This window comes from Leptosomus discolor, chromosome 5, assembly GCF_034619465.1.
Source record: "Leptosomus discolor isolate bLepDis1 chromosome 5, bLepDis1.hap2, whole genome shotgun sequence".
In the NCBI taxonomy this organism is placed as follows: domain Eukaryota; kingdom Metazoa; phylum Chordata; class Aves; order Leptosomiformes; family Leptosomidae; genus Leptosomus; species Leptosomus discolor.
In genome coordinates, this window is record NC_141395.1 from 13,542,192 (window position 1) to 13,569,095 (window position 26,904).

At 39.4% G+C, this 26,904-nt stretch overlaps 1 protein-coding gene across 8 annotated transcripts in view; it reads left to right on the plus strand.

Annotated features, from left to right (window-relative positions):
- CLASP1 (cytoplasmic linker associated protein 1) overlaps positions 1 to 26,904 on the plus strand; it is a 170,469-nt gene that overhangs the window by 91,664 nt on the left and 51,901 nt on the right. For 2 of the 8 annotated variants that reach the window (XM_086466154.1, XM_086466155.1), the window contains 6 exons: positions 5,135 to 5,242; positions 6,787 to 6,813; positions 8,598 to 8,765; positions 22,561 to 22,664; positions 25,133 to 25,156; positions 26,092 to 26,336. In XM_086466154.1, the coding sequence (XP_086322280.1) occupies positions 5,135 to 5,242; positions 6,787 to 6,813; positions 8,598 to 8,765; positions 22,561 to 22,664; positions 25,133 to 25,156; positions 26,092 to 26,336 (676 nt within the window). Of the gene's footprint in view, positions 1 to 5,134; positions 5,243 to 6,786; positions 6,814 to 8,597; positions 8,766 to 14,546; positions 14,655 to 18,581; positions 18,645 to 22,560; positions 22,665 to 25,132; positions 25,157 to 26,091; positions 26,337 to 26,904 lie in introns of all 8 variants that reach the window. The other 6 variants (XM_086466152.1, XM_086466156.1, XM_086466149.1 and 3 more) reach the window with 5 other exon arrangements.

A 26,904-nucleotide genomic window follows, 5' to 3' on the forward strand; every position in this document is an offset into this window, starting at 1 on the left:
TACATAATTAAAAGGAAACCTTAGAAAAGTTTCTGCTTGTTCTGTCATGAAATGACTTTTCAAGGAATATTTTAAAAAGGGGCATAATGCTGACTTTCAGTACAGAATAGTCGTTCAGAGCATTTCTGTTATCTGGCTGCCTTTTTTTTCAAAGTGAGCATGAAGACTAGCCCTTCAGACAAGCCTTTCGCAAAAGGGGGAAGCATAAATGCTGGTCTGTGCTGAAACTGGCAAGTTTAAAACAAAATCAGCAGTTTCCAGTCAGTGGCACAATTTTTACTATTTTTTTATTATTCACCAGAAAGGAAATAAAATCTGGTTTATTACAGTATTCAGCTAACTTAGTTTCAGTTGGACATCTTGAGCATCTTACCAAAGGCTTTGGGAGTAACACAAGTTTTAAGAAATCACCATTCCTGTTTTCTTCTCTGCCTTAAAGCTCTCCCTTGTCCTCAAAGGCAAGGCTTGATTCAAAGGTGTGACTGAATGTGGTATCCTGAATTGGAAATGCTCAGGTAGTAGGTTTCTTTGTTCTGTTGGTCCTTCCCTTTGCCAGTGCTTGATTTGCCTTGTGGGCGTAGGGCAAAGTGGTGCCACTACTCTTTCCTCAACCCTCTGCTTTGGAGGGCGTTCTCGTGCGGAACCCAGAGGCAATGTATGCTGATGGTTTCCAGTAAGGGTCGAGTGTTTCTCAGGAGAAATTATGGTGCAGAGTCAGGCCTTACACTAGTATGATGTTGGACATGTACTAAATACACATAGAAACTATTCCAATGGCTGTTGTAAAAAAGTTGTTTACAGATTTATATGTAAAGCATGTTTTTAATTGGTGTGTGCATGTCTCACAGATGTACACATGTCATTTAGCAGTGACTCAGCTGCAGGGTCCTAGAGGCTCTTTCAGGAATGTTTTTCTCCAAGTGGGGGAAAAACCCAGGGCTGATTACCCTAAATGCATTAACCTGATCCATGGAGAAACAATTACCATCCTGGTGCTTCCATACGTGACTTGTGTGGGTGTAGGTATCATTATTCACAGAATGGAATGGATTAAACTGAGTCGTGGAGCTGTTATATACCATTTCTAGACCATTTGAAAACAGTTTTCTTCAGTGTAATAAAAAGGCTGAGTCTCACAGAGGCCATGTCTAGAGCACTGGGGATGGAGATGCTGCGCCCAGAGGAGCTTGGAGTAACACTGCCAGATGAAGCCTCTTGTAGTGCAAAAAACATTATCGTAGAATCTTCCTTCACTTTTCCCTTTTTAAAAAACAAACCCAAACAACCTTCCTAGGTTTAGACATATGTTAGACATTTCAGGGTTGATTCCGATCCATTGATTGTTGTAAAAATGACAGTAACTTTAAAAAATAAAACCAAAACCTCCTAAAAAATCCCGCAAATGGTTTCTTAACAAAAAGCATTTATATGGAGTCTTTCAAAACACTTTCTGTACCAACAGCAATGTGTCACATGTCAAATTTAGATCAAGGACTTTTTTATGGAAATACTTTTATGGTTTTTGGAAACTAGTTGGGGCAGTCTTTATCTGTTCCTTTGCTGTGCTGCTGTTGTCAGGATGCAGTAATTCTTTTAAAAGCAGCAGAAGAATAATGGTTATGAAATATGAATTGCTACATCTGCAGTTTGAGCTAGATACGGAAACAAATCCACTTGAAAGTGAAGAAGTTTTGGGAGGGGAGGTGTTAGCTTGAGTTTAACAAAAAAAAAAATCTGAGTAACTTATTGATATGTTATAGCCAGTCCTGCTTGAAATTGGTTTTTCTATCTGGGGTTGAATGATAGAGATAAAGCCACACAAATAGTCCTATGTGCAAATAACTCTTGGATGTGAATGCAGACTCTTGTTTGCAGATTAAATTCGTAAGGGAATGTAGTAGAGACGTGTATTTTATAGATGAACTTCTATATATACATGCTGTGCTTGGTATAATATATTAAAAATATTCAAGCCAGACAAATTGATTCATCTTACACTACTATAAAGCAAGTAGGTTTTGGACATCGTAGGACTAATTTAAAAGTTGTGCATGTATGTGAAGACAAGTTAACATATGAAACATCTCAGATCTCTCTCCAGGTTTTCGATCTCATGCAGATTTGCCTAAAGCAATTTGAGTTACAGTTGGTTTTTTTTTTTTTTTACAGCTAAAAACTGCTTGGGTAGGAAAATCTTGGAAGCTTAACCTTTTGCTTGAAAAGTAGCTTTGAGTCACTTATTTTGAAGCAATTCACGCTTCAAGGAATACATATAACTGATATCAGATGGCACTTTTTCTTTGTAACTGTGTGAAGACTTTGACCTTTAATTTAAGAGGCATTTTTTTACCCCTCATGTTTTACTTTCCTATGGACTTTAAAGAATAAAGTACTCCTGGGGTGAGCTGTTACTGTACTATTGAAGTATTCGTACTGGTACGTCATTTTTGCGTCATGAATTTCTAGTTTCTGCTATTCTTGTTGCCATTTGCACAATGCAAGTCCAGTGCAGTGTTGGTTCAAATGCTTCTCAGTGTTTTTAGAAGGATGAGAAAACCAGTGTCAGTGTTGAGTCTCTGTTCCTCCTGTGCAAGAGCAACTCTTTGTCTCACTTTATTCTCTCTGACACACATTAGGCCAAAATTAGTGTACAAATCTACCAGGCCAAAAATATGCAGAATTTTGTTCCTGGGCATTGATTCAGAAACTGCCGAGGTTGGTAGGAGTCTGTCCACTGGCTGTCGGGGGTTTCAAAATAGGACTGAGCTCTCTGTTTTTAATCCTGCTGATAATCACATGTTACTGAGTTTGACCCTTTGGTTCAATTTTCTTTCTTAAAGCAAACACACTCCCACACCCCACACCCCCCCATTAGTATCAGAAGATAATCTTGGTTTCTCTTTATATATAATTTTAGGCTTTGTATTTCTCAAGGTGGGAGAGTCACTTCTTATATATTATCCCATTTTTCTCGTCCTTCTTAGGCGCCTGCCTATAAAGAAAAAAAAAATTGTAGTTGCTGAAAGAGCAGAAAATTTTGAGGGTCTTGAGTAGCCTGTGCATAAGAGGAGGAGACGTCTGTCCCTTCTCACCTGTTCTTGGCCTATACACATCAGTAAATGTGTTTTTCAGTACTGTCTGTTACTGTGTGTGATGTCGAATTCCAGCTTGATTTATCCCTCAGGACTTGCTGCAACGCCAGCGCCTTCTGTTGGTGTTCTGCAAGGATGTAAGTTAATTCCATTACTGGTTCCTAAGACTGGTCAGGTTTAACTTCTTCTCTTACTGTTTTGTACTCCTGCTGCCACCAGCAATGCCCTCCTGATGTGAGAAATGAAAGGAAGCCTTGAGGCTTCTGACAAAAGTGTTGAGGTCCTTCTGCCTCCTTCCCCTTGCATGCCTGCTTTGAAGCGTGCGGTGGGGTTTGGGGTACATACCTTGTGGCAAGTCACACAGCAGCTCTGCTCATCTGTGTGCAGCTGTGCGTGTACCAGACTTTTGAGGGGTGGGAATGGGGCAGACAATGTCCTAGAGCAAAGATCTACAGCCTTGCTGGTGGTAAGAAGATTTTTAGCAGCCAGTTTCATGACTATTGGACCCATGTGGACATCTTGGAGCTTGTTTAGTTGAGCCAGCGGTTCAAAAGTGTTTTGTTTATATTTTCCCAGTTTTATGCTAATGATTTCTTCTATTCTCATCTACAAACAATTATTTAAATGTAGATACCTGTGTCTTGCCTACTGAGCTATTTTAAAACTAGATGCTGGTGGAGAAGTTTGAAGTACAGCTAAGCTTTTTTCCCCTGCAAACAAGCGTAGGCTTTCTTCTCAAAGTTAAACATTGCCCTAGTCACTTTGTGTCTATCAGAAACTTGCAGACCGTGTTACGGATATTTTGAGAGCTCAGAGGAGAACAGAGCTCTCAATCCTTTCAGCCTGGGCTGCTTGCCATTGTCTTGTCCTGCATGTGTACTTTATGTGAAGTGATTTTTTTGGGTGGGAAATGTATATCTCCCTGTTCATATTTCTCTGTGTGCTTATGGTGGAGACAAATGGCAGGAGATGAATATCTATAACCGGTGCGTGCAGTTGTCTAGGCTTTTCTCTTACCTGTTGTGGTTTTTTTCATTTATTATTGTGCCTGAAACTTGAAGTCATCCTCTGAATGCAGGACAGCACTGGCATGAGTCCTGAGAAACAGCTTCAGATTTGGCTGAGAACTGAGTTGTTGAAAAGTACTGATGGAGGCTTTCTTTGTGTTGCTCTTAATTATCATTTCTTTCCCATTAACTAGAGACAGATAATTGAAGCTTAGCACTGGAAAGAACATTCTGTAGGAAACAGCCCTGCCCCTGGAAGGGGATGAACTGATGACCCTGTAAGCTTTTCTAGCTCAAATTTCTGTGTTTTTTTCATGAGGAAAGGACAGAAAAAGGACCAAGAACACTTTGAGACTTTATATCCATTCTCCTCTTAAATAAAGAGCAGATGCACGGAATCATTTTTCCGCAATGTTGATTGTGTTAAATGAGACTCTCCATTACAAGTAAAGTTACACTGATCTCGGAATAAGTATCGGGGATCTGTAAACAGCAGGGAAAAATTCAGTGAGCCTGCAATAAAAGCATAGTCAGGCTGTGCTGACAGTCTCTCGCCGGAGTGCATGCCAGCCTGTGTGTGTAGAGCAGGATATAAAGCACCAAACTGCTAATTGGAAATCCCAGTGATGGAATTTGTGGGGGCATCTGTCACTCCTGTCTCTGAAAGGGTGATCGCCTTGTCAGAAAGTAATAATTTAATATAGGAAGCAGCATTTAGGAGACTGAAATTTTTGTTGGTCCTTTGTAAAGAAGCTACTATAGAACAGAAGCAAAGGCTATAGAGGTGATATTTTTTTTAATTAAACTGGCTGATAGCATTACAGAAAGCAAAGATTTTTTCAGACTTATGGACCATGACTGTTTCTGCTCCCTCCCCTGCATCTCAGCCAGTCTAATAAAAGATGTTGCCTCTCCCTGTAAAATTCTTTTGTACCCTGGTTATTTGTGTGTATAGCATAGAACGGCATGTTAGACACTGCTGCTGCCTTTGGAAGAAACCTATTAACAGACTTAATTGTCTTTGCCTTCCTCCAGGTCGGATTCGTACAAGAAGACAGAGCTCTGGCAGTGCCACAAGCGTCACCTCAACGCCTGCTGATACCCGAGGCCGCAGCCGGGCTAAAGTAGTTTCCCAGTCCCAGCGTAAGAAGTATTTTATTTCTGGGGGAGCAGAACAAATAGTTATTAATATGTTTTTCATGAATTGTAGTAGCATCAGTGAGAACTGGCCTCACTTCCACTAATAACGTTTGAACATACAACAAAACGAATCCCCGCTCAGCCACTGCGTGCTCTTGGCTGACAAACAGGGCCCCGAATTTGAGTGCTTAGTTGCTGCCTTGTTTTTTACCAGTTGTGCAGCAGAATTTCATGTTGCTGTGATGCATAGGACTAAATAACTTGCACTGGGTCCCACTGAGACACCCTCTGTGTCTGTAGCTGCTGTCCTGGGTTCTTGCCCTGCCAAGCTTCTCCTGCTTATGTGACTGTATTTCTGTATGTGTAACGTGTGAGCTGTCTAAAGTTCATGGGATTTGACATCAGTTTAAAATAGGACATCACCTATTTTGTGTAGATGTGGTGGAGATGGTTCTGCTCTGATTCACATGACACATCTGTGCTTTCTGGCTTCTTGGCAAGGCCTGGTTTTCCCCTAGGGAGCCGTACAAATGGTGCTGCTGCATATTTGTCATGTGTATCTAAGGAGAATTTTGTCACTCAAACTTTAAAAGTAATTGGGGGGAGGGAGAAAGCTACTCATGTTTTGAGGACCCTCAAGCTTGTGGGTAGCAGGAGATGGGGTTTGTGGAAAGACCTGTTTGTTCTGAGGACTTGTCTTGCTTTGTACCCCTATTTAAAAGCCCTTCTCTGTTCATTCTCTCGTTGCTTTGCTCTGTCATGCTGGAGGGATGGAGAAGCAGTTTATAACATTGTGTTAGGCTGGGAGAGCTGAAGAGAGAAGTAATATTCAGGATGGGGCCAAATGGAAATCTTTACATTGAGCTCTTGGACAAATTTGGGCTTTGGTATGCTCATCTAAATTGATTTCCTCAGTTTTGAACCTAAAACTGATTGAAAGCCAGAAATGACCTTTTTTCCTAAACTTAGTTTGGTGAAAAATGCTCAGACTAGATGAGACAAATCTCAGAAGAATTTAAAGAATATTGAGTATTCAAAGGTTTCAAAGACTTTGGGCTTAATTTTTTTCATAGAATGTCTTATGAAGCTTTAGGATGATCATATCTGGACCTGCTGCCTTGGTCTAGTTTGCTGAATCCTGTTTCCAGCCTAGCCCAACCAGATGTGATCTTTATCCTTTAAGCCAAGCATTGCATGAAATAACTTAAGAATTCAAATACAGTATGGTCACAGGACCAAATTCTCCATGCCCACGCAGTGGATAACCCTGTTACAAATTTGCAGACTGGGCTGGGGTATAATTTAGAGCAGAACTTGGGTCTTTGTGTGTTGGTTGACATTTAGCTAAGAAGCTGATCAACCTTGGGAAATTATTACTCTCATCTGCATCTTAACTCACTGCATTCTGCAGAGGCTTTAGGAGTGACATGTTTGTAAATAAATCTGTCTGCATTGTGTATAGCATAAACCGCATGCTGAACGCTGTATTGTCTTGCTGTCTTTTAATCCACTTTTTGCCTGTCCTTTGGTCTGCCCTCATAATCAAGGATCCAGATCAGCTAATCCTGCTGGTGGTAAGAAACTTTTTCTCTTTCTTGCTTTCTCACATTATTTCCTTCACATTTAGCTGCTAAGCTTTTAGCTTCCCTCACTCTCTCCTAACTATGAGACTTAAAAAGCATTTTCTTAAATTCATAAATTCAAATGTGTATGGCAAGTGATTTTGATTTCTTACAGTAATCAAGAATGGTAAACGTACATTCTGCATATTGAAACTGGCACGTTGCTTCAGCTTAAACCCCTGGTGCTAAATAATTCTTCCAGAGCAACCCTGCTGACATCAGTGAGATTGCAGCAGCGTAACTGAGAGGAGTCTTGGCTTTTAGGGTCTGGATGCTGTGTGTGAGACTGGCATCTGGCACAAGTATTCGTGCTTTGGAGGGGAGCGGAGCCAGCACCACATATAGTATTGGAGTATATGATTTGATTGATTCAGAATGGCTTTGGCCAAGAAATTGAGGGGGCAAGTAAGCTAAAATAATACATGTTATGGTATTGTCCGTAAGATTAATAGAATTGCATGTCTTCTTAAATTAAGACAGAAGAACCATCTGTAACTCTTGCTAGTTGTAGTAATATCTAATAGATAGATACTAATAGAACTGAAATTTTTGTGAGATGTGCAGATACTTTTCAGAAAGAAACCAACATGAATATTGGTTTGGAATGTGAGCTTGACAGAGTACGTTCTTGCAAACTTTTCAAATATACTTTTTCTGGGTGTTTTGGCAAACTAACTAAATGTCAGGAATGGTAATAGCAGCAGCAAATTTTCTGTGGCTTTTATGTACCTGAAGAAGCAAAAAAGAGTCTTGAATCTGTTACTTTCACAGTTCTTTATGATTACCTTTAAGTAGCATTATGTAATTTTCAAACAGCTTGCCAAATGAAGGTTCACAGCAAAAAAAAATAAATTATTATTCAGCTCATTGAGTTAGACAGCAAGACTATTTCAGATAGAAATATCTACTGCAGCTGGAATGTAAATATGCAAATAAATCTTGGTTAGTAGACTGTCTTGCAGACAACATGGCTTAGAAGAAATGTAAACTTTCCATGGACTAGTCAAACAGACAAGGAAAAAGAAAACAGGCCAACTACTAAACTTGCTAAAAATTTTCTCCAGCTGAAAAATAACTAAATAACTTGGGTTTAACCAATCAGACCTAAGTAAGCCAGCATCTCTACAAATGTGACAGGCTCACTTGGTTTACCCTTTATCATGCTGATCTACTGCTGTTGAGATGTTTTGTGGTGGGGTTTTTTTTTGGTGTTTTTTTTTTTTTTTAATTTTCCTTCACTGAATTATTGCAGGAAAGTAATGCCACCACTGCAGTGTAGCATGAAGGTGCCTGAGCTACTTTGCAGCAGGTTACCCTTGCCAGAAGCCGGCACGCTGCAGTGCAGCACTCTCCCCAGGGTAAATTGTGCTGCTTCGTGAGGAGGTGAGGCAGCCTGTGAATTCTATGCTGCTGCAGCAAGGCTGCTCCTGGCACCTCTGCAAGCTCACATAAAGCCACCTGGGGTATTCATACACTGCAGGGTCTGCTTTGGTCTTTATCCCAACTGGGCAGCATGGTTCATATAGGCAGGGTTGCTGATGGCAGTTTTTATAGTCCATGGGCTTTCCTCAGTCTTCCTTGAAAGCCCATGGGGAACATTCCCATTTGTTTTCTGAGTGACTTGGGTCAAATTCTTAGGTAGAGCTGATTGTGTTCCACTTCTGCTGTCAGAGTATTTAAAATCTTGGGGTTTTTTAATTGCGTTGTTTTGTCTTTATTTTTTGGTTCTCTTCTAGCTGGTAGCCGGTCTAGTTCTCCTGGTAAGCTGTTAGGCAGCGCCTATGGTGGCCTGAGCAGTGGAACGTCCAGAGTCCAGCCAGTGCCATCATCTTCAGAGAAACGCAGCAAGATCCCTCGGAGCCAGGGATGCAGTCGAGAGACGAGTCCCAGCAGAATAGGCCTAGGTAAGAATAATCACTGCAGTGACATGCTGACTGACATGCTCGAAGGAGGGACTTTGCTGTTGACTGGGGAACTGTTCATGTGTTACTGTTGTTCACCTGAGTTTTTCACCTAGCAAGTTGATGTGATCGTGTTTTGTAGGAGAGTAATTTTAATTTCCCAGGTTGAGCTATAATTTCAAAGTAGACCTAAAGATGTCATGAGATGTCTTCTGTTTGAAATTCAACAGGAGTGATGTTATTAGATCAGGCAGCAAAAACAGTTGTCACAGCAAAAATACCTCATTTGGCATCAACGGCTTAGTCCTAAAATGAGTTGAGCAATCTTTACAGTCAGTTGGAATCAAGGGAAAAAAGTACCTTCTTCGATTATTTTAGAAATTTTGTGGCTAAATGGTTTGCTTTGCTCATCCTTAATATCTTGGAGCCACATTCTTAGACGGTGTTTTAGACTTATGCTTTAATTGTTCTGCTTCCAATAGTCTTGTCTCAGTGACTGTTATGTAAATATTCTATAATAGTTTTTATTTTCAAATTTATCAGCAGACTCATTTTTTTAAAGTCAGGTGAGTAAGCATCATTATATATAAACTTTTGTGTATCTGCATTGAGGTGAAAAGGTGTTCAGTGTGCTGCCTGAACAAGTAAATATTGTTTCAAATTTTTAGATGGAAATGTTTTCATAAGCTCGAAGCTTATGTGAAGGAAGAACACTTTAAATAATGTTACTGTTAAATTATTTTATATCTCCAAAGAATTTACTAGTAGGTCGAAATTGATTGAAATTAGAGCCCTACTGTTGTCAATTAAATTTATTGCCTTAGCAATTGTATTTAACATTTAAGCAACCTTTCTATTTAGAGTATGTTGTTAACAGCGAAGTATCTTATTCATTCTTCAACTATATTGAAATGAATTTAAAGCACCTGAGTGCATATGCTGTTATGATTCATAAAAAATATTGCATGTTCCTTGGGATTATTTTTCCAAATTCAATGTTCTTCTCATGTCTGATCTATTTTATGGCCTCTGTATGCTTTTCTGTTCGCTGCTTTTAAAATGTAAAGTGCCTCCCAAATATTAGAGGTAATTGTTCTGCTGTCACTCTGCAGAAGAGTATTGGTTTTTAGGAGGAAACAAAGAATGATGGATAGTACCATTACACATGCTTAAGCTGATCATCACATTATGTGGTCTGATTTGAAACAGTCTTGAGTATCTGAAGGGAAATTGCCTTGTGTAAAATACTCACTCTTGGGTTGCCTGCTTTCAGGTATATTAAGGGAGCCTTGAATTATTCTGAAAGTGTAATTTCTATCTCATTGCTCTGATGTGCTCCCCGTGAACACAGTCAGTTCTTTGGGAGTGGGAGAGAGCTCTGGCAGGTCTATCGGATGTGTGGCTTCCAACCGGGGTTGATGGCCACAGCCTGTTCTTTTGGGCTGTTATGGGAACAGGAGAGTCTGACACTTGTGTTGCTTTTACTACTCAGTTGCAGAAATTCTCTATTGGATCTTGAAAATGGTAATATTGGCTTGGATGGAGATAGCTTTTGAGCTGTCATCTTTATACCGTTATTCCATTGTATTTATAACTGCATAACATAGTAGCTAACAGTATTTTATGCTTTCTTGTGTTGCTTCAGTCCCTATCGTTCCTTGACTTTTTTTTCATTTGTTCATTTCATTACATGGACTCCCACTCACCTTGGTCCTAAATATGTTGATAGACTTCTTCAGAGTCTGATTCAAGAAGGTGCTTGAGCACACATATGATATCAAATGTACATGCAATACTTGAGGCTTTGTGAGATTATTTACGTATTTGATACAAATGTGCTTATCCCATGGCTGAAACATCTTTTAAGTCTGTGGTCACATTGCAGTGCAGGAGGTGTTGAACCATCATGCAGATCAGGCTGTTAGAAATGGGTAATTCCTGGATCCTGTTCATAACTCATCCATTGACTTGTGTAGTTTTTGCAGGGGTGACTGGGAGTTGCAGCCGGACCAATGCTGTGTGCAGAAGATTAAGCACACCGGGTGTGGGTCCTTGGCATGTGGTGGGGCTTTATACTCCGGGAACCATCCACTGGAGTTTTTCTAGGCCCTTCTGGGCCAGTAGCAAGCTAATAGAGCCTGTGCACGTGGAAGCCCATTAGCATCAGTGCCTTGCTGCTAGCTTAGGTTTCCATGATAACCACAGGTATCCATGAAGTATGTTCCTTCTGTAGGCTGGAAACCTTGAAGTGGTAGTTGTTTTCCAGGAGACAGGGCAACAAGGCACACTTGGCATGCTGAGGTCCTGCATGGTCACCTGTATGTCCCTGCTTTGTGGCACTTCTCAGTTTTAAGCTTGCCTTTGCTGTCTGCGCAGTGGAGATTTGCTAGAAGTGATACACTGTTGGGGAAGGAATAGTATAGTCCACTTAATCTTGAGTTTTTCTTTGGGCCTGTTGAAGGAGATCTCCTCAAAAATGTGATGTCTGTTTCCCGTGGACTGAAAGTTTTATCCGCTTGAATCCTCTTGGATGCTCAGCAGATCGTGTGGCACAGTTGGATCTGAAAGGATTGTCCTTCTCCAAAAAGTGGAGCAGGCACAGCTGGCTATCAATTTGATGCAACAGCACTCCTTCTGTTAGGGTTATGCCATGTGTCTTTATTGAAAAGCTGAAGGCAGTTCTTGACATGCCTCTACTGGGTGTACCCCACTGCAGAGCTTTCATTTGGCTGTTTTGGCAGCATTTACATGCTCCTTAAAATGCTTGTATTGGTGTAATGGAAGTGTTTGCTGATTTTTAGTCTCCACTTAAGAATCATTAAAAATCACACCCTAATGAAATACAGGTTTCTTCCAAGTGGTGGTAGGTTGGTAAACAGGGGCACTATTGAATTCTGCTGGTAGTAGTTGCATCTGTTGGGTCCACTGGTGTAACAGCATGATAATGTGTTTTAATAATGCTGTGAACTGTATCCCGCTGCTCTGACCTCCCAGATGAAATTGCTAAAACTTAGATGTACAGGGCACATCTAGAAAGTTGGGATTTTATTGAAAACAACCCACCCTTGTCATGTCCTAGGCTCTCAGTCCAGACCTGGCTGTGGGCCCACTGTCTGCTTTCATCCTGCCTACTCCTTTTAATCAATTTTGCTTCTTGTTTACTTAATTTCTGTCCAACTTTTGGGGGTTGGGAATTCTCTGAAATTGAGACTTGTGTCTGTCGTCTTTGCTGCCTGCACTGCAAAGACAGGCTGTGACAGTATGAGACTTGTCTAAATGACAGCACTGCTGGCCCTACAGCTGGCAGTGCCCAAAGAAAATACTCTGAGCGGCTGATATCCAATCTTCCCTACACCACAGAGCAGCAAAAATGTGAGGCAGGTGCCTGGGAGTCCACAACAGACTCATCATTCAGTTCTTTTCAATCTATTCATTTTTTTTCCTTGCTTTTATATTTGTATCCAGTAATGTGCAAATCTTTTGTTTGATCATTGCTCATGAAGTACCCAGTGTTTGGTTTTGGGTGCTCTGTTTGTGCAGTCAGTATTGTGCTTCATCTATGGCGTTGTCCTGCTAGTTTGTTCCTATGCAGTTAAAAGTGCATTTTCTTCATGCTGCTGCTGTTAGCTGTTATGGAAGAAGAATATAGCGTATGCCTCATTTATTTATTTTTTTTTTAATCATTCACATCTCTCCCTCTCTAAAGAGCTTTTGCAGGTTTTAGTAGGTTTGAATTGATTGACAGATCTTCTCTGTTTAAGAGAAATGACTGCTTGTGCAAACCTGATGTGAAGGCTGCCATTATTTACATATAAGCATGAGACCCAAGAATGAGAAGTTTACTTCGAGAGAGTCCACAATTTCAACAAGTACTTGTGTGGAAGACTTTAGAGTGTTACTTTCACCTGTACTTTGTCTGTCAGCTTTTTTCCTTGTACAGCTGCGGTAGGATTATTGTACTCATGGACCCTAATTTCATGAAATTTAGTTTGCTTATTTATTATAAGACCATCTAACTCACTCAGAAGTTTTAGACATTATGGTGATCTAATCAACTTGGTCAATAGCTCATCTTGTATTGTCTGACATCGAAGGTCATCCATCAGAACCATTAATGCATCTGAGAGATATGAGCTGGGTTTTGCAAAACTGGGAGGGATTTGACAAATAAAGAATCTGGCAGTAGTCTATATTTGAATTTTAAAGCCTAAATATGAAGGTTTCTATTTTGTTCTGTACTGTTTTGCTTGAAAGGATACTAATATACCCAGTGTATATGTGCCCACAGAAGCACTGTAGGGGAACATCATTAGCTTGAGTCTAGGCATTTGAGTTCTATATACAAACCAATAGAGATTTACAGGAATATATGTTTTCTGAAGCATGCAAATGGCACTATTTTTATAAATAGGAGGATACCGTTAAAGTATTAGTATAAAGCAGGTTCACATTATACATATGTGCCTCTGCTATACTGTCATCAAAGCTGGTAGAGTAGATTTTACTCTGTGCATAAGAAAATTCCTTAAAGGCTTTTCCTGAACATTTAAAATCTGCTACTGCCTTTTCAAAACAACAAAGGAAATGGCTCTTTAGTCATAAAATCCTTCAGAGGTAAACTCATGACAATTAAGTGCTATTCTTTTACCTAAGAAAACATTGTATTGTCTGCTGGGCATAAAGCTTATTAAATAACTTTCTGCAAACGTCTTTCATATCAAAATGACTCAGAATTTGCAGAGGAATGATCCAGTATTTAATACTAAAAATGCTCATTTTATAAAATCATAAAATTCAAATTCTTGATGTTAAGCAGCCTTCTAAGGGCCTAGCTCTGTTTTTCCTACTTGGAGAGAACTCCAGCTGAATTCAGTGGGGTTGCTTTTTACTATGAAAGCAGCTTAATCTTCTGTCTTCTACTTTGCATTTGGCCAAATGAAGAGTGTGCATATGATGAGTTCCTGTGATACAGCTAATAGGCAGGAACCTTATTAGACTGTGGAAAATTGAACACTTGATAGCTGCCAGACCAAAGATGAGAGTTTTGCTGATGTAGAGTTTTGTCAAAGTAAAGAATATAGTTTAAAGCTTGCCTTAAGTGTGCATATAAGACCATAAATATATGGTTTTAGAAATGTTTGAGGAGCAGAAGTTAATTTCTATTAAAGATCTGAAGCTGCTGCTGTCTTAAAATTTTTAACCCATCTTTCAGGTATTCAGGTTCTAGATGCTTTTTCCCAGTATCTTTCGTTGGAGAAAAATATCTCTTCAAGTCTGTACAATACATATCTTTTCCTTAGGATATTTGTCCGTGGTAAAACTATCCTTGTGAAAGGCAAATCTATGTAAAAAATAGCATATCACTATTGTGACCACTTTTAAAAATTTTGACCTGCTGTTTTGTTCCAGAAGGGCATTTATCTTATAATCAAGGAAAAAATATTCCAGAAGGGTTTCTTTCAGCCTCATCTGTTTTGCATGTTTTGTAACAGTAGAGCTCCCCTAAATGATTGAAGATTCCTGCTCTACTTGAATAACAAAACTTGGATTGCTTAAGAAAAAAGCAGACTGTCAACCAGACATGTAGTGCTGCTGAAATTTCACATCACAGAGGCAGCTCAGCATGTAACGTAGTTGGTTTGTAAAGAGCCTGAGCAGGCTGCTGCAAATTATAATTACTGATGTAATAATTACAGTAACTAACAGAAATGTGACTTGACTTTGAGCTTTCTGTCCTCATTAAACTTGTTCACCTTCTCTGAAACTCTCCATGCTGCATGCTAGCACGGAGCAGTCGTATCCCCCGACCCAGCATGAGTCAGGGGTGCAGCCGTGATACCAGCCGTGAGAGCAGTCGAGATACAAGCCCTGCTCGGGGCTTTCCTCCACTTGGTGAGTACATGTAGGCATTGGAGCTTTAAGGGTCAATATTTTTTTCCCCTTTTCCCTTGTTCTGAGTTGCCCTTTCAAGACACTGCCAGGTGGAATGAGCTCTGTTTCCTGTCCTCTGTTGGATTCCTGACACACTCCCTGTTTCCAACCCTGTTTCCCTTCTGTTTTCTTCTGCATGCTTCAATTCTGGTTCTCAGCATTTCACTGTTAGCCAAAAAATAGTTTAGTTTGAACTTTGGAAATTTTTAGTTTCAGTAAATCAGCTTGTATGGGGCTGCTGTGCTTCACTTCATAGCACTGATGGAAATCTGCAGGAGAGCAAGCCTTGATTTTTCTAGGTCACAGTGGAGTAGTCAGTAGCATCGTAGCCTGTTGTTGAGTGACTAATTATTCATGATCTGGTTTTCTTACAGCTAGGTACAGTAACAGTGTATAATTTCTGTACTAAGTCCTCCAACAGAGATAGGAGTGCTTTTTTGTAGAGGTTTTACACGACATTGTCAATCATCAATTAACAAGTTGCACATGCCATTTTGTAGGAACCTTTTTCAAGAAGCCTAAAATCATAGAAAGGCTGAGATTTTGAAGGAGCATTGTTAATGTGCAGCTTAAGTGTACAGTACAAATAGAAAATCTCATTACACTTACCACATGCAGATGTTTTTCTGCGCAGTGCTGAAAACAGCAGGATAGTTAATGTTTCTGATCAAATACCATATCATATATTCAATCAAATATGTTGCTGCTTGTATGAAAGACTTGCTTGTCCTCTCAGACATGAAATATAGTTGATTTACAGGCCCTCTTCCTTTATGTAGTAATTTCATAGCTGTGCATGTGGTATTAAAAGTGAGAAAGAAGCTCTTACAAATTTCATCAAGGCTGAAGAATGGTATTACATGATCTATTTTGCACGTAGTGACAGAATACGTGTGTATGATACAGTCTGTTAGCAATTTGGGCTTGATTCTGCAACTTTAATCCAATAATGAGAAAAGGTTATGCAAAATATGGACAGATGGGCAAAATTTTTCTATTTGGTTCTCATACTTGATGAATATACTGTAATCTTTTAAACTTGCATATATGTCATTATTGATTTGGCTATGAGTGCAGAGGCTGGTTGTCTTCATATGAAATCATTGGCAAAAATCCCGTTGGTTTCAATGGTGTAGTTATCTTCTTCAAGTCAATATTGGAGAGGATTATGGGTTCACAACTTCATTATTTTAAGCCATATTGAGCTATAAAAGAATCTATTTTTATTATCTGTAATATCTCAGTTTCTGGTGAAAAATGGGAGGAGTTCAACTTGGCATTCAGGACTTGGTTCATAGCTCTTTAATGTAACTAGAAGAACTGTTTATTGATTAAAAGCTGGTTTGATACCAGAGCCATAGAGGGATAGTAGATGGACAACTGTAGCTCATTTTTATAGTTACCTGCCTAGCTTCAATTTCAGATGAAGCTTTTTTCCTCCAGCCAAAGTGTATAAGCAGGCTGGATTTCAGGGTTAACTCATCAGTGTTCTATGTCACTGTGCTATGCTTTGTTTGTTTTATTAATTGACATACTGACTTGAGCCTTTGTTCTGAAAAATAGATGCAGTGTACCAGAATCATAGTTGGTGTGAGTTTTGCACACCACCGCCACTACTGAGTCTGACTTGTACGCTGACTATAAAATTTCAGTTACAGATGTCTGTTACACTGTTTGTAACAAACTTGATTGTGGGGAGAAGGTAATTTCATTTTAGCTCATGATATTTAATTACCTGAAGATTAATGCATTTCTAGAAATACATTGTTACTAAGTCGTTAAGGTAATGTGGGGAGGAGGTATCAATGTAATAGGAACCCAATATAGTTGTATCCTGTTGTCTTTTTTCTTGTGTTTTCGTTGAAATACTTTAAGCTCGAACGTGATCATGAACAACTTGTTAATTATGTAGTGTGTAATTCATCTGAAAGAAATTTATATGTGTCAATTTAAGCCAAAACAGTATGATTCTATTACAGTATTTCTAGAACCCAGTTAATCTTACATTAATGCTAAGATAATATAATCCTGCTGTGCATGATCTGGTTTTGCTCATAGATTAACTTTTATATTAGTGAATTATACTTGAGGTAGCTATATGTAAATGACAGGATTCTTGCATTTAACGATATTATGGTCCATGTCGACACCAACATCCTGACCTTGCAAATAGCTCTGCTTTGTTTTGGGGCTGCTGTGCAGGTATGCATGTCTGCACACCAAATGTCTTGCTTCCTAAGATAGGAACCACCAGTGAAGAGTTACTCTACACTCGGCCTCCTTGCAGAGATGCGATTTTTTTTTTTTTAATTTTTTTTTTTTTAATTCCTCTTTCTACCTGGGACTTGATCTTGCGCTTATGTCCACAGGGCCACAGCGGATGGCTTGGGAGAAAGCAATTGCAAGCTCAGAATCTCGATAGTGAGATTCAGTCCATAATCCTGCACTGATTCTTCAAATTCTTCATGAGTTACTTATGGTGTCAGTGGGGTTGTTTTCTTGAATAAATGCATGTGTTCTCCATAGTTAAAGACCACATTGCGTATTCTGTATAGCTTTTAATCAAGCTCTCACAGCTGCAAAAAACCTTTTCTTTGTTTTTCTCACTTTGCTGATATCTGTTTTATAATACTAGTGTTTGTATTTATGAATGTTTGGCTTTAACAGAAGACTTACAATTTTTCTGCTGCACACATATATGCATAATTGACAAAGCCTATTTGTATCAGACTGTGATTCTGCTTTATTTTTTCAGTTTCTTGACAGTACTGGTAATGATGTTAAAGCAACAAGGCCTTCAGTGAGTCTGTGGTGATGAATTGCTCAAATGAGCAATCGGTTTCTTGGGTCAGTTGCTTTGAGCTAGGTGAGCATGTCATTGCTAGACACAGGGAAAACCTCTTCAGAAAAACTAAATTTCTGTAACTTGAAAATGGCTGGACCAGCTTTCCATTTGCTTTCATAAAAAACTCACCTTTATGCTGAATCCAAGAACTGAAAACCTCTCCAAAGGCATTTTGTGGTTGATGTGCTGCTGACAGCTGGGAATTGAAGTGGGAGCTGTATTTGGCTTCAGCTCTTCTGCTACTATGTGCGCACTTTGTTGCTGTTAACAATTTGTATACATGTGCTGTAATTCTGGATAGGTGTATGATGTGCATATTCAGATTTTCTGTGCATGTATATATATATATATATATATAAGCATATATATATACTTAGGTTCAAGAAACATGTATGCAAAATATGTTAAAAGCAAGAGACTTTTGGTAGTAGCAACAGCTATGATATGTGTGTACGTGTGTTTACTTGGAAAAGAAACCCAACCCATAGACCTATACGCAGTGGTTGGCTGACCTCCCTGTATGACTCTTTCTACTTATGTGGTTACTCATTCTCTTTGTTAATGTATTTTTTTTTTTTATGCATAGGCTAGAATGTTGTGGAAAAATACCTGCAAGCACAATTCCTAACCATTCGTCATGGCTTCACTCTGGGGTTTAGATCAGACACATCTAAATCCTGCTCTGTAGTTATGTGCTCCACGTTCTCATGATGGCCGTCTTCCAGATCTGTGGGTCTGGAACGTGACTGATGTGCACTGGGGTTCTTTTGCTGAACGGCACTGGGTTTGGGACTGTTACAAGAGAGTTTTGTCATGCATTGTGTTTATGGTCATGGGGGAAAGGGGGGGAAGCTACAGACGGAGGTGTTGCTGTGGGGCTTGCACTGTATCTGTTATGCATTCATATACAGCGTCATTTCCCTGTCACTATGAAACACCTTTACCGGTAGCGGTCACACACATCCCCTTTGGATTGTGGCATTTTCTGTCTCGGATTAAATGTGTGTTAATCCTGTGGGTGTTGCCATTCCTTCTACTTGCAGCTTCTCGACGTCATTCCAGGTCCACTAGTGCTCTCTCCACTGCTGATTCTGTTGGGCAGTCAGGTGAACAAGCGCTAACTGCATGAATCTGCTTCTTATACGTAGTCTCGTTTTACACCATCTTAACATTTGGCATCATGTGCATCAGCCAGCACTTGGCATGTGCTTCTCACCGCTGTGGGGCTTTCTGTTCTGTTTTTGTTCAACGTGGCTTTTTGTTTTGAATTTCACTTATTGGATGTTTTTAATTTTATGTATTTTAGGAACATTTTGAACAGTGTTTAAACAAAGGGTGATCCAGGGCTTTCTAGTTTTTCCTGTAAATTGGATCAGTTGTGCAGCACGGGCTAAATTCTGACAGATGCAGAGTACTTGTAACTTCTGCTTATATTTCCTCTTTAGCAATGTAGCAGTTCCCAGTGCCTAGGACTGGATCCCAGTGGGTTTCATCCCATTTATTACTAAATATTCTGGACTCCCGTCTCTATTAATGCAAGTTCTTTGTGGGATCCTCTCCAAAATGCACAAGAGCAGCAAGAATTAAACACCGGATGAGCTTTCAAAATGAACTTTGGAGCATAACACATGCTGATCCATCCTTCATATAATTCCGAAGGCCTTGTCCAAAGTACATGGAAGTTGTTGAAAAAGTTATTCCCTTAATTTCACAGGGCTTTGCATCAGGAGACTAATGCTTATGTGTAATGGGAAAAATCAGCAGATTCCAGTTGCTTCTTCCCCACCCTTGTGCTGGATTTGCAGTTATGGAGAAGCTGTAACTCAGTTTGAAATAAGGATGTTTCACTGGGAGTCTTCAAGGAAATCAATGAGGGCTGCTTTGGGACAATGGAGACTTAACTGGGGACAAAGTTGATGTAGAAGATGAGGGCTTCAGTGTTTTCTTGGAGGCTAAAATTGTATAAGGAATTAGTGATACTGGAAGTTATTTAATTAATCCCCTTCAGGTAGAGAGGGAAAAATATTCTCTTTCTTCGAAGTCTAGTTAAATGGCTGTCACTTAATTAAAATTCTCAAAACATCTCCCTTACCGGGTTACTTGGCAGAAATGATGCAAGCTGGCATTTTTTCAAAGTAACAATCTGAATTTCTATTTTAAGAAAAATAATTGAAAATATTTAAATAATTCAATTGTAATACAGATTTAAGCTTTGTTTGCATTCAGTTTCCTCTGATAGTTGCTTCATGCTTGGCTCCTGTGGTGTTCAGTACAAAGTGTAATAAAATTCTGTATAATTACCTGTGTCCTAAAGAAGGCCAAAATCTCCCTAAAAATAGCAAGATCAGGCCAAAAATGGTGGTTGGGAATTTTCACCAAGTTTGTAACAAGTGTAAATGATTCTTGTCAGAAAGACAAGGAATCTGGCCAGACCATACCCTGCTTATTTCTTGCCCAGTAACATTGGGCTTGCTTGTACTAGTTATTCCTGGAGCCAAATGTGTTCCCAGCCCTTCATTAGAGATATGCCAAGGCCTCTCCTAAGGTCTAACTTCTGCACTCAGGGATGGCAACAGTGTCTTGGGGAGAAGCTCAGAGTGACTTGGGTGTTACGAATTTAGAGATCACAGAAAGAAGTATTTCAAAGAATTCCTGACAGCCATGGAGACAGTTAAAGGCAGCATGCCACACTGTACTTAATCTGTTAAAAAAGCTCCATTTTCTTTATGCTGGGTATTTAAACTGATCTAAAACTGAATTACTTTGTCATTTTGTTCTTCATTTTTTTAAAAAAACCCGAACTATCTTCCCTTTTCTAATGTAATACTAAATTTACATGAAAACAAATGACAATGGTATTTTTTTATACTATGTTATTTCAAAAGTTAAAGTCAAATTCTGATCTCAATAACACTTGAATAATGTCATTGAGTTGGGTTTAAATATAAAACTGAGTCCAGAACTTGTCTGAACATTTGCAGCCCTTGTACTGTACCAGATACCATTTACACTTAGGAAAATACTTGTCTTCTGTACATCTTTGTAGTGGATATCTCTGTAGTAGTAACTTTAGTTTCAATCAGACCTAATGTGTTCTCTTCTCAGTGCTTCTATTAAGACTGTACAGATCTTTCCATTTTAGGGATGAAGTACTGTTTCACCTAAATATTTGAAATGATTCTTCAATCCAAGTGCATTAAAAAAGGGGATAGTAATAACACATACAACTTTTATTTCTTTGTGAAATGTCATGATTTGATTACTTTTTGGCAGTAGTTCTAAGAAGTTTGTTTATTTTTTTTTCCCTTGTAATGTGTTTTGTAGAAAATGTGCTTTTGTTGTAAATCAGAAATGTCTTGTCTGGGTACATAACTCTGAGAAACAGTAATTTTTTATAGATAACACTTCTATTTGAAATAAATACTAGTCCTCAGAGGTTTTTGTTTTTTTTCCTCAGTATACTTCAAATTTAAAAAATCTTCCCTATTTCCCCTCAGTAGCTTAATCTCTGACACACATGGGTAAAGCTTTGGAATTAGGACAGTAGACTGGCAAACTTTAAATTATGCATGTCAGTGTGAGCTAATTCCTTAAAAGACATTTCAGTGCAGTGGGTTTTTAAAGAAGAAAGCAATGAAGTTTTCTGATAAGCATAGCGTTTTTCCTGACAAGTACATTAAGCTGATGAATATAATTTTTGACTTCAGTTTTGTGGAAACCCACAATATAGTTAAGCGTTTTGATAAACAGTATTTTTCCTTCATTAAATTAAATATAGAGAAACTAATAAAAGACCTGTGTGACTTGATCCCTTTTTTCTGCTGCTTGATGACTGCCTCTAATGTGGATCAGCTGAAAGTCTATTAAATAGTTTCATGCAGCTTGATTCGTGCACCTCTGAATTTGCTGGCAAAACTCTGATTGGCGTGTGTGGGTGCAGGGGACAGAGGTGTTAATGTATCCCAGGAGGGATATTCCCAGTCCTTCTTGAGCAAAGAGAAGCCCACATGGAAACAAGAACTTGGACTGCCAAAACAAATCTCTTTCTGCTTATAGACTGGAGCCAGGATCCCAGTAATATGGTATCTGATCTACCCCATGTAGAAGGACTCTGCTGCCAGAGTCTGGCCTGTGATACTCAAGTCACTGATCCTGTCATATGCCTGCTAGCATGCCTTTCTGAATTTGGCCTTTCCCCACAGAAATTAGTTTTGATAACTTTTTTGGGTAGACTTGGCAAGTGATAAAGTAAACTAATTAATATTAGGAGTGTAAATGGCATTTTAGACTCAATCCTGTTGCTTTGGATGCCTTTGAGAGCTTTGCCACTAAATTCAAGGGGAGAAAGATGTTATTGATAAAAAAAAAAAAAATTTGATATATCGTAAAGCTTTTAAATGACATTTAAAGTGCTTCTCAAGAATAGTAATAAAACAAAAATGGGAGTCACTTCACAAGCAACAATAAACCTTACTTTTATACTGTGGCATGTAAGGGGATATTCTGCTGGTTAATCAAGCCTTGAGACATAAAATAGGCTAATCTGGTGCTGCTAGTCTCTGATCCTTGCCTGAGAAAAAGCTGCAGGATAGATGAGTGCTCAGGTATTAACATGTTCTGACTGGGCATGTTTCTGTTCTCTGAAGTTAATGAGAAGCTTTCTCTTGATTTCTGAGTGCCAGATTGGGACCGGCATGTCTGCCTCTGAAGTTAAAATGAAACTTTGAAACAATTTCTGTGTAAAAAAGAAACACAAAATAGATATGCCACTTCCCAGCTTAAAAAAAAAAAAAAAAAAAAAAGTTGCCCTGAGGATCCAAAATTGTCTTTGGGGCCCAAGAAACAATAGTTTATTTCTTGCTCTAATGGCAAACTCTCTAGAGCCGTGGATAAAAGAGTGTTTAATGAAAAAGCACTGCAAGTTCCCAGAGCCCGTGGGGAGAGCTGCTCGGGCACCTGATTAGGATTCCAAGTGAATGTGAATTCATTTAACAATCCCTTTCAATGTTGTCTTTTGTGCAGACCGGTTTGGACTCGGACAGCCAGGCAGGATGCCTGCTTCTGTGAATGCCATGCGAGTCCTGAGCACAAGCACAGATCTGGAGGCTGCTGTGGCCGATGCACTGGTAAGAGGAAAAATACAAAATGCTTCCGACACCAGAAAGTGGCTTGAAACAGTTACCTGTACGTACGTTCTCCTCTTTCTAAATAGCTTTGTTCTGATTATGCCAGTGTCTGATGCTGTAGAGTTAGTTACCTTTTGCTATTTTGTCTTTGGGTATGTCAGCAGCAATATTTGTTTCTTTATTCCGTGTTAGTCTCCGTAGTTGTTATCAAACAGAATGCGGTGGCTCGGTGCTAGAGCTGCAGGATGGGTTGAATCAGCTGTTTGTCTTTCACTTGGTTGTCAGAGGATGTCCATGGCACTCTGGAGGTGCTCGGCAGCCACGGGGCCAGGGATTTCCATCAATCCCATTGCCTGCATGAAGACGGTCAGAGAAAGTCTTCTCTGTTAGTGTCAATTCCTGATCAGGTTTCAGAAGAACTGAGAATTTCACAAGTTCCTGCCCTGTGTTATTTCCACATGGCTAAATACTTGGATCAGCTTATAACTTGGCTTGCCTGTAATCAGTACCATCTCATGCAGTTAAATTGAAGTGTATTTGTATAGTTTTCAACTAGTACTTTCAGACATTTGGTGCATTTCCAAGTAAATTTATTGCTATTTTTTAAAATGTTACTGTCCTGTATAATCTTACTGTACTATAATATCTCTCGGCTAGAACTCAGAAAGTGTTTTCTGCTCTTCAGGAGACAAGTGTTAAGATAAGCCTTTGAATTTGCCTTGAGTATTTGTGGGGGAGAGGATGTGTAGAGGCAGGAGCAATTTTACAGCATTAGCTGGGTACCGATGTACCTTGGGTCTTCAGCTCTAGAGCTGAGCTGAGGGGAGGATTTCCTGATGTATCTTGAGACAGATATCTCAGATCTCTCTTTATGGAGAATGAACCATGTCCCTGGAGTTTGTGATTGTTGTCCTTTCTCCATTTCCTAGTTCACTTTCCCTAAGGATGGCTAACATTTTCCTTTTCATATTTGATTCTCACTGAGCTCATGTCACTTCCATTTCTGGATGATTATTAGTGTACTCCTACAGAAATGTCAGTTTTTACAAAATCTACCTTTCCATTAAAAAAAAAATATTTGTGAATAATACAAAGGTAGGACAGTATATAATTGATGCCATCATTGCATTTAGTGTGCTGAATGATTAGTGGGCATTCTTATTGCCAAATACAACAGCTTGTGAGCCAATTTCTACTCTCAGCACCTCAGATTTGCCACCAGAGCAGTTCAGGACATAATTATAGCTGATGGTTTGCCTGTGTAAATGAAATTGGGCTGTACCCCTGAATGTGAGCAGTTGATGAATACAGGTTTCTTGAGGGAGAAGAGGGTCACAGGTTTCAATTCGCTGCTGATCACTGAGATTTCTTTGGGTGTGACTTAATCTTCAGCTAAACTTAGATTTCCCTTTTAAATATTCCACTCTTTTAAACTAAATAAAATTATACTGGAATGTTAAAATCTTAAAGGGTTGAACACTCGCAATGGAAATCCTTAAATCTAGCTGGAAACTAGGTGGTGCTACTGACTTGGTTGATCAATCTGAATTTGTATGACTTTAGGGGATGCAATGTGATCTTGTTCCTTTCTTTCCCAGCATCCCCATTTGCTCTTTTTCTTGGTTGTCTTCTTACAACAGGCAATTTACAAACTCTGTTCAGGCTCCTTTTAAGAGAGTAATGTGATGCCAGCTTTTACCCAGCAGCCTTGTTTTCAGAGAAATAATCTTTTCCCTGTAGTAGGAGATGAAAAGAACTCTGAAGATGGTTTCAGTTTAAACAAAACACAGTGGGTCATTTTGTGGCCTCTACTCCCTGTGTACAATTCCCGTTGGATCCACTGCTTCTGTTTGAGAGCTGGACTTGGCCTAAACCCACAGTGTCTATAGTGGGAATCAGTGCTCAGATCTGTCAGAAGAGCTCAAAGGGTGATGGAAACTTTGGCATTAAGTAAGGCCTTTAAGCCAGGGGTGCCAGCCAGGAGGTCTTAAAAGAAGCTAAGCTTCAAAAAAGTGTGGTGTAAGAACTGCAGGTTGAAAGAGACCTTGGTTAAGTGAAGTTGATTAAATGTGCTGTACTGTAGATAGTGGTTTCCTGACATCAGAATTTCTTTCTAAGACTCTCAAATGTGTGGGGAGATAAATCATCACCAAAACCTCTGATATCTTCCAGAGCAGTGTTTCTGAAAAGTATGCAAAGAGGTGCTGTATATAGATGTCATTAAAAAAACTTAAAAGATAATCTTACTTCCAAGCTCCCTAATGGAAATTGCAGGCTGTGCAAGTAGTGCGACAGTTAGAAGATAGCCAGGCGTTATTATACCCGCTTTTATTTTGCGTAAACTGTGTTTTTTTTAATTTGCTAAGACACATTTGCTATACGTTTTTGTTGCAAAAACAAACCCTACATAAGCTTCTGACATAATTCTCTATGCTTTTTCCCACCCTTCAATATTTTCCTGCCTACAGCTGTTAGGAGACTCCAGGAGCAAGGTACTAGTGCTTTCTTGACTTTTTATTTCTACTTTCCAACTTTCCCCACCCTGTTGCTAACACCCATGATACTGCACTTGAGTTAATTTCTACGCTTCAATCCTGCAGTCCTAGTGGAAGCAAAACTCTGCTGGCTTTACAAGTCCAAGAACTGCAGGACTGGACACTGGAAGGAATTCTGTACCAAACACTTGAGAATATAGATGATCTTTTTCTGATATGTTGTCTTATTAATCCTGTTCTGTTAAGCTTCATTTAAGAGTTTGTTCTGTAGTATAGCATACAATTCGTTTTGCTACCATAATTATTCTAATATCCCTTCTGTAAGGATCGAGGGTGTCAAAGATGTACCTAAGGGAATCAGGTCTTCTAATGTCATGCTATGGAAATGAGTGGGATGGGGTACTCAACTCCCTTAGCAGCCACTGGAAAAATCCTAGCCCAAACTAACAGAGAAATTGTCATCTCCTATATCCCAGTGCGTTTCTAGAGTCACTTCATTATCAATATCAAAGTGACTGTGCATGCCAGCACAGATGCCTTCAGCTCTTTCTTCCTTATCTTTATTTTTTTTCTTGAAGTAGAGGTGGTGTCATCATAGAGTCTGTAACAATGGAACTGACCATTATTGACAATAAACCAGCATACGATACCATTACCAGTAGCTAATTCCACTGGGCATGAGTATCCCGCTTTCATGTTGGGGAAGGCAGGCCCTGCTCCCCTTAGTCTCTTGGGTAGTCTCATTGAAGTTAATGGGATCTGTCTTGCTCTACTGTGAGAGGTAAGCAGGCAGTGCTTGGTGACGTTTTAAAAACACCTATGTCACTATAACAATAGCATTAGTCTTTTAGTGATTACGGATAGAATGTTTTTCTTTTGGCATTGATGTAACTATATATAAAGTTACTAAGTCTGAGTTTCCCCTTTTCCAGAAAAAGCCAGTGAGAAGAAGATATGAACCCTATGGGATGTACTCCGATGATGATGCTAACAGTGATGCATCAAGTGCTTGCTCTGAGCGCTCCTATGGTTCCAGGAATGGGGGCATTCCACACTACCTGCGGCAGACTGAAGATGTGGCTGAGGTCCTGAACCATTGTGCCAGCTCCAACTGGTCTGAAAGGAAAGAGGGGCTCATAGGTCTTCAGAACTTACTGAAAAGCCAGCGGACACTGAGGTGACCTTGATAGTTTTATAGTGTCGGTCATTCATGAGAGATGGCTATAGTCAGCAGTCAGTAATATGTACCTGCCTTATGGAGACAGATCGTGTCTTTCGCAGCTGTGAAGGCTTTGTCTCCACAATGTGGCACTTTAGTTGCTTTTGGAAAAATTTCTGCTATGTTATTGGTATAATTTGTGTTAAATTTGTAGCAGTAATGTAAAAAGGACTTGGGTAAGCATGCTGTCTTCTCATAGCTTTGCTGTGTCTCATGAAGACCTCCAATGGTAGGTGCTTGTTGCAACACAGTGAGATCTCCCACAATGACTATACTGTAAATGCACTCAAAGGGTGGTACCATTTTTACATTATTCTGTTTGAACCTTCAATTTTTTGTTTCCCCAGCCATTTAGTTGGTGAAGCAGACACTCACTGCTTATTCTAAAATGTCTCAGGGTGTGGGTGTTTCAAAGATGACGTCAGACGACGCTTTCAGTATGTTGGGTATACTTTGACTCTTTATGAAGGCTGTGTTAGGTGTAATTACAGATATTATTTGTAAGTCTTGGAAAATCTGATCTCAG